The sequence below is a fragment of the Tupaia chinensis genome, unplaced genomic scaffold (genome assembly GCF_000334495.1).
Source record: "Tupaia chinensis unplaced genomic scaffold, TupChi_1.0 Scaffold139935_1, whole genome shotgun sequence".
Lineage (NCBI taxonomy): Eukaryota > Metazoa > Chordata > Mammalia > Scandentia > Tupaiidae > Tupaia > Tupaia belangeri.
Window position 1 is genome coordinate 1,829,801 of NW_006199814.1, and position 8,228 is coordinate 1,838,028.

Consider the following 8,228-nt stretch of genomic DNA (forward strand, 5'->3'; position numbering starts at 1 on the left):
AGGAATGCAGAGAGACAACTTTCAAGAGAAATAATTTCTACTGAAATTACTCATTTGTCTAGGTGCATAAAGTACTAATACTTCTGTAAAATGGAATCTCTTAGCTTTCTCCAGGCCAATCATACCTACTTTCACCCTGTGCATAATAGAGCAGTGTTTCCTGAATAAAAGTCACTGATGGAAAAGGATACTAGTAATTTTCACTACGACTTTAGGTTGTGTCTCAGAAAAATGATTACTTTAGAATTTATTAATATTCTTTTTTCAGGACTAAGTCATATGGTTGATGTGCTAATTGGATCTATGAGAAATATAGTTAGTTTAGTTTTTAGACTTTATTCATCTTTATCCTAAGTGTCTTCCACCTTCAAGCCATTAGCAAAAGATTTCCCTCTTTAGAAGACTTCCTCCCCCCAAAAAATGCTTGACAATAAATGCACCTAAATTTAAATTGGGATTAGAGGCATGTTCTCATAAGCAAACTTGAATTAACCTAAGTTTATATTATTTTTATTTAGGAGAAGAGACAAGCAATTAACATCAAAATTATGTTTAGACACAGATGCTAGATTAGTAAGTTGTATTTGAGCAGCATGCCAATGCAAACTACTGTGTATACATAAAACTCACAATTATCCTTGGCAACAGATACTCAGCAAATATGACTTAAGACAGATGTTTCAAATGTGACTCTTGAAGACAAATCTAACCTGAATTTTAATCCAATTTATTTCTCTTATCTATTCCCTTCTAGAAATGGGAATGGCCCCAAAAGAGTTCAAAGAGCACTCTACTTACATACTGAGTTCTCTTGGGCTGGGTAGCTTTGTCCTCCATGGCCCCCACAGCTGCTGGGGTGCTTCTGTCCCCGCCAGGGATGTGCATTTTGTCAGGGCTTTGTGTCTCCATCTCACAGGGAAGTTTGACATCTCCTACTCCCAGAGCTTCATTCTTATATTTCTTCACAAATTGCTCCATCTCCTTGACCTCTCTAGGAGACAGCTCATGGCATTTTGCAGGATCCTGGTCGTGTGCAGGGAGCTGCTTGGCCAGCTGCTTCTTCCGGTACTGTGCCCCCTCCGAGCCTGCCACTGGCTGCTTCTCCTTGGGCAGCATCTGCATGTATTGCCTGGCCTGTACCATAAGAAGACCAGTGTGAACTGCGGGATGCCTTGGCCATCAGGCAGTGCAATTGTTCATAACACACATCAGAAGCAAATTACTTAAGAAGCTGGTTTTATCAATTAGTAACAATCCATCCACATGTATAAATAATTTTGAGACAATACATTAAAAAATGTTATACTACATAGACTTAGTTGGGTAAAACTAAACGTGAAATGAAAGATTTTTGCCCCCCAGTTTGTAAAAAGATTTGGATATTACTGTTTACTTGTGCTAAATAAACAAATGTACAATTGCAAGAGAACACATATTTTTAGGTAGACAAGCTTAGATCAGAGGATGAGTACCATTTTCATCATATAAAATAATGGTATCATCACAAGAGGCACTTTAAGGATTTAAATAACCTTTAAAAAACAAACAAAAAAAACCCTCCAACATATTTCAACTAGTGGTTGAATAGTAGAAAGAACTATTTTCCCAGGTTTCTCATTTTCACAAAATCCTCGTTTATACAAAACTGCATATTTTTTGCCTTATATAGAAAAATATAGAATTAGGCATTTTTTTTCCAGTACTAAACAATGGTAGACTCTCTCTATAGTATTTACTATCTTGAAGAAATCAAGAGTAAGCTAGATGGGGCTAGCAGATGGCATAATGGCTAAGGAGCCGGGCTGCACATGCAGTTTTAGTTCCAGACCCAGTGACTTGAAAATCACAACAGGCATGTGTGTATGCATATCCCAAATCCCACATGCCCAAAATCCCAAGAGAAGAGTGGAGAAGAAACGACTGGCATGGCCACCCCTACTGGGGAGTGAGTTCTTGCCTCCTCTTTCTCTGTCTCTCTGCTGAGTGCATGTACCCTATGGCAAAAAAACCTGAAAAAAAAAGAAAAAGAAAAAAAGGAAAGAAAGAAAAAGAAAAAAGAGTAAGCTACATGAGTTATGAGACTGATATAAAACACCCAATTTTAGCAAATTATTAACAATGTCAGACCAATCTCTTAAAAAAGGCAAACAAATCTAGAGAGAAAAATTCTATGAGGTATCTTGTTTTACTTTCAAAAGATCCTAACAGGAGTTAAAACTCAAAGGAAATCCCCCTAAAATAACAGATTCAGGGTGTGTGAAATTGATGGTGTCACTCAAGGAAGTGCCTCAAGTAAATAGTCCAAGAACTTTAATAAAAGGATTCCCCTTCCTCTATTATTTACCAACGCCTGATTCTGGACAGGAGGAGCCCACTCGTAGGTGACGGTATTGATGGAGACATTCTTCTTGGCAGCAACTGGATTGGTCAGTATCATAACGTTGCGTTTGTACATGGGGATTCCGTCCGACTTGAGCTTGGCGATCAGGGTGGTATACTTGGTGTCTTCAAAAAGTTTCCCCACTTTTCGATCCTCTTCATTGCTCAAGAGGACATCATGCTCTTCTTGGCCACACTTGCAGTTACGGCATATTTTTCTATAATTTTGAAAATAAGTAGGAAATAAATTATTACAACTAATTATCCACAATTATATTCATAGAGTTCACAAAATACTTTTACATTTATTTTATTTATTTTTCTTAAGATTTTTCTTTCTTCCTTTTTTTTTTTTTTTTGCTATAGGGTGCGTGCGCTCGCCAGTCAGAGAGAGACAGAGAGACAGAAAGCGAGAAATCACCCCCCAGGGGGGATGATCACGCTGCAATCCCTTCTCCTCCATTCTCCTCTTGGGATCTTGGGCACGCACGCACACGCGCCCGGCGTGAGTTTTAAGCCACCGGGTCCGGAACGTGAACTGCAGTCGACTACGTGGGAGTCCAGCGACATAGCCATTACACTAACTGCTGGTTCCCTCTTTCTTCCTTTTTTAAGAGAGATTTTAGCTATAGGGAGTGTGTGCTTGCCAGAGAGACAGAAAGAGACGAAGACAGAAAGTGAGAAATCACCCCCTGGAGGGATGGCCATGCTGCAATCCCTTCTTTTCCATTCTCCTCTTGCGATTTTAGGCATGCACACACACAAGCTTTGCATGAGTTTTAAGCCACCAGGTCTGGGACTAGAACTGAGGTCGACTACATGGGAGTCTAGCAACATAAAAGCTATGCCATTTGCTGGTCCCAACATTGATTTTATATAATAGCATGCTAAGGAGGGAAAGGATTTATTCCTCACCTCTCCCAAAAGAAAGGGATGGGGTGAGAAATAAATATCTATCTATAAATTTAAGCAAAAGAAAAGACAAGAAAAATCACAGCAGGCATATGTGTGCATGCTTTATAATACTTTGCTTTATAGTACTCTGAAAAGTTAGGCCATGATGAAAATATGTATGATCAAGTGGAAATGTGTGAGGGTAGCCCCATCTGATGCTCCTCACTGCCTCACCAAAATAAATAAATCTATCATGCTAAAAAAATAAAAATTAATACAACCACCAAAAAATAACAAAAATTTTCAAATGAGAGGACTTCAAAGAAGTCAAAGAAAAGTGAAATTAAAGTATGAATTTTGGTGTAAAAAAATTCTAGCATAGTTTTTTCATAATACACAGTCTCCATGAACATTTTGGAGACTCCTGTATTTTATTATATGCTAAAATTTCATAGCCATTACCCCAAATTTTTAAAGTTCGTTTATTTCTTCAGACAGAGCGAAAGACACACGCAGGCATCCCCAGCAGCACTGTTGTGCCACCGTTAATCTCCAGCCTCAGCAAGCCCGGATCATGGACATGCAAGAACATGCTAGTCATGTACAGGGAGGTCTCAGAAAGCGAACCCAGGATCCTCTCATGTGAGCCCCACATCTCAGACCTGCGGGGTCACTGCTACACTGCTATCTGGTCTCTAATGGATTTTAGACGTGAGAGATAAGGAGATTGATATAACTTTTCCTGTAAGGACTAAAACCCTAAATTTAGTTTTCTCGTTTTCTTTTCTTTTCTTTTCTTTTTTTTTTGCTATAGGGCGCATGTGCTCACTGAAGAGACAGAGAGACAGAAAGTGAGAAATCACTCCCCCCAGGGGGGATGGCCACAACACAGTGGCCTGTCCTCCATTCTCCTTGCGATCTTGGGCACGCATGCACAAGCATCCAGTATGATTTTCAGGGTGCTGGGTCTGGGACTCAAACCACGGCTGGCCACGTGGGAGTCCAGTGCCTTAACCACTATGCCACCTGCTGGTCCCAGGTTTCTCATTTTCTGTCCTGCCTGAGTCCTGTCCCCATGCCAATTTCTTTTCCTCACTACTTTGACTCCTTTACCCACTCAGATTTTCTTTCTTCCTACCCTCTTCTGTTTCTCTTTCCTTCTAGATACCTAAGGACCACCTACCATGTGGTTCATTATGTTTAAAGGGACAAATAAATGAAAGTCTCTGCCCTCATTGCTTTTCTGAGGTCCAAAGACACTGCTCTCTTCCCCACTCTGGTCAAGTGCATAATTATTCATTCATACAACTCACATGGAAAGCAACATACTTCATACTAGGACACTGCTATGAAAAACATGGACCCAGTCTCTAATCTTTAAGAACTTACTGTCTGGTCGGGACGGAGACACCAAACAAGCACAAATATACACACACTGCCCCACAAGTATTATGATAAAATACTTCTCAGGATATCATTTTGACTTGAACTGGTGAAGAAAGGACTCCCTGAGAAGGTAACCGCTGAAAAATGTGAACTGTGTATGTGCGTGTGCACTACCTGTAGTGGTCCTGAATTAGGAAAGAAATTATTTCCTTACATTTCATAGCCAGAGAAGGGTGGTGTGTGAGTTAAGTAAATGGGACACTGACACAGGGGGAGAAGTGAGCTGGCATGAGGTCGTGAAGGCTCCTATAGGACACATTAGGGAATTTAATATTCATTATAAGAACAATCAAGAGGCAAGGCTTTTAGGTAATGAAGTAACAGGATCAGATTTATAATTTTCGAACATTACAGTACCTGCCATGTGGAGAATGGATCAGAGAGCGAACATCATCAGAGGTAGGGAGGCCAGTTCACATGTGAAGTGTACCTTCAGTTTGCATTGGCCTGGTTCTAAGTAACGGGGACACTGTGGCATTTCACACATGGGACTTAAACCTCGCGTGGCTATTACTATAGTCCTGGTAAGACGTGTTAGAGCACGGACTAGAATATTTTACAAAAGAGATGAAATAAAAAAGAAACAGATTTGAGATTTCCTTTTTTTTTACTTTTTTTGGAGAAGTTTTTTGCTATAGGGCGCATGCGCAATCCCTTCTAGGGGATTTGAGATTTTCTTGAACACAAAAGTGACTAAAATTATAGTTGATCTGGGCATAGTGATGGTGAAGAGAAGGCCTGGGCTTTCAAAAAATGAACACATTTAGGGGGGCCAGCAGTTAGCATAATGGCTATGTTGCTGGACTCCCATGTAGTCGACCGTGGTTCGAGTCCCAGACCTGGTGGCTTAAACTCACGCCAGGTGCGTGTGCGTGCGTGCATGCGTGCCCAGGATCCCGAGAGGAGAATGGAGGAGAAGGGATTGGAATGTGACCATCTCCTCTGGGGGGTGATTTCTCGCTTTCTTTCTCTCTGTCTCTGTCTGTCTGGGGAGCACATGCACCCTATAGCAAAAACCTCTCCAAAAAAAAGAAAAAAAAAAGAACACACTTTTGGGATAAGTTTGTAGACGAATGTAACTTATTACAATGGTAAATATAAAAGAGTAACAGATCTGGAGAATAAAGTAGGGAAGACTGATGAAAAGTCTCCAAAACCATGCTATGAACAAGTTTCAAATGCCTCCGAGACAAGGTAAAGATACTAATTTTGTGCACTCTGGGCATCAGCTTAAGAGTGCTCAAAATCCAGAAAGAATGGAGTAGGGATTGTATTGTGCCCATCTCCCTGGGGGTGGGGGGCACTTTCTCTCTCTCTCTCTCTGGCAAATGCACATACCCTCTAGCAAAACTTAAAAAAAAATCAGGTAGATTGAATATATAGAGCTAGTATTAAAATGGGTAGTCTTGGCTGACTCCATGGTTCAAGTCCTGGATCTGGCAGTTTGAGAAACACCAGACACATGTGCATGTGTGCCCAGAATCCTGAGAGGAGAATACAGAAGGGATTGTGTTGTGGCACTCCCCTACAAGAGGTGATGTCTCACTTTCCCTCTCTCTAACTCACTCCAGTGAGCACATGAGCCCTATGGCAAAAATCCAAAAACTCTATAAAAACTGTTGTCTGGTAGGAAACATAAATTTGGCAGTCAGGAAATAATCCGTTATGTACATAAGATGAACTGATCACCTTCAGCTCTTGGGGAAAATGCAGGGAGAAAAAGGGAGGACCCAGGAAAGAGTATCTGGTAGAGCAACAGAAACTAGGAAAGGTGACACGGGAAAACGGAAGTAGGGAGGCTGGCGTTAACAAACTGGAACTAAAACACAGGGCCACGGCAGCACATTAGTGAGAGGGTGGATGTGAGCACTCTACAAAAGCGGTCTAATGGTCCAGCCACGGTGGTGCAGGCAGCAGGGGTGCTGCTGCGTGATGCTGAGACCACATGTGAGGGTTCTGGGTTTGCATCCTGAGGCTACCTGAACATGCCAGGTGGCGGCAGATTACGGGAAGTACTGTGTGTGAAGACCCTGGATAGGGTCTGCCTGCCTGCCTATTTTATGAAGGAAATAAACTTTAAAAAAATATTCCAAGATCTTTACATTTTTAGGAAGATCCTAAAGATACAGGTTAACAGTACATATTGTTAGGTTAAGTATGCAAGTTAAATATCTAAACAACTAAGGAAAAAATCACAGCTTAACAGCTCAAATGACAAAACAGGGAAGAATAAAAATAACTAAGATAAGTGTTCAGCTTAAGAAGTTAAGAAAGGGGTCAGTAGGTGGTGTGGTACTTGGGGCACTGGACTCCCACATGGCAGACTGTGGTTTGAGTACTAGACCTGGTGACTTGCTTTCTCTCTTTTCCTCTTTCTCACTCTGATAATTATAGCAAGTTAAATAATAATAATAATGATAAATAAAATTTAAGAAATTCTTAAAAAATAAAAGAAGTTAGGAAAAAGGCAGAAGCCTAAAGTACAGAGGAAAAGAAAGATAACAGCAGACTAATGAAGTAATGTCTGTTTCTCATTAGATGCAGAAAAAGCATCCAACACATTTCATTATCTTTTATTGTATTTTATTCAATATTTTCAGAAATAGAAGTGAACTAAAAGGATTCTAAGAGTTTCTGGGGAAAAATAAAACAAACTCAGCATAGTTTATGCTTAGTACATTAATTTTTAAGATCTGAAGCAAGAAAACAACATTGATATCACCAATTCTATTCATATCTATTCAATAAAAGAGACAAAAAAATTTAAAAATGAAGTTATGAGGATTCATTAGAACAGAAGAAACTCAAATGTTATTCACAGATGTTATGACTGATCATACTGAAATGCAATAAAATAGCATTAAAAAGAGTTTAGTAAATTTTCAGGATTTAGAACTAATGTAAATTACAGGTTTGGCTGGCCTCACAGTCAGGTAATACAGGTAGCTAGAATTCACATGACTGATACAAGCTGGCCCTAGCCACTTGAAAAATACACTGGATGCATGTGCATGCGGGTTCCAAATTCTGACAGGATGGAGAAAAAGACCAGGGGTTATGGTGTAACCACACCCCATTAGGAGGTGCTTTCTCCCTCTCCCTCTCTGTCTCTGGCAAGCACATGTGCCCTCTATCAAATTATAAATAAATAAATAAAGCATAAGTTTTCTCTATACCAAAACCAAACAATAAACTGAAAATTCATAAATGAGTCTCTACCAAATAACAAGTCATCATATAATTAATTATAGATTTTTACGTTCTGATTGTTCTTAAACTTCTTTTCAGTGTGTAATCTAAAAATACTGGATCTGGAAGGCTAACAAGTAGTGTGGTGGTTAGGGTGTTAGACTCCCACATGGCTGACCATGGTTTGAGCCCTGGATTTGGTTTCTTACTTTCTCTCTCTCCCTCTGTTTCTCTCTAGTTAGTGCATATGCCTTACAGCAAACTAAAAACAATAATAAACTTGAATAAATAATTTTAAAATGTTAAATCTGAGTTGTTTT

General features: G+C 39.8%; 1 protein-coding gene across 1 annotated transcript in view; it reads right to left on the minus strand.

The window, feature by feature from the left end:
- The window catches only part of TES (testin LIM domain protein), a 26,971-nt gene that overhangs the window by 5,393 nt on the left and 13,350 nt on the right, over window positions 1–8,228 (minus strand). The window contains exons 3-4 of the mRNA XM_006162382.3: window positions 2,345–2,597; window positions 799–1,134 (exon numbers count right to left, since the gene is read on the minus strand). Coding sequence (XP_006162444.1) covers window positions 799–1,134; window positions 2,345–2,597 — 589 coding nt within the window. The remainder of the gene's footprint in view (window positions 1–798; window positions 1,135–2,344; window positions 2,598–8,228) is intronic.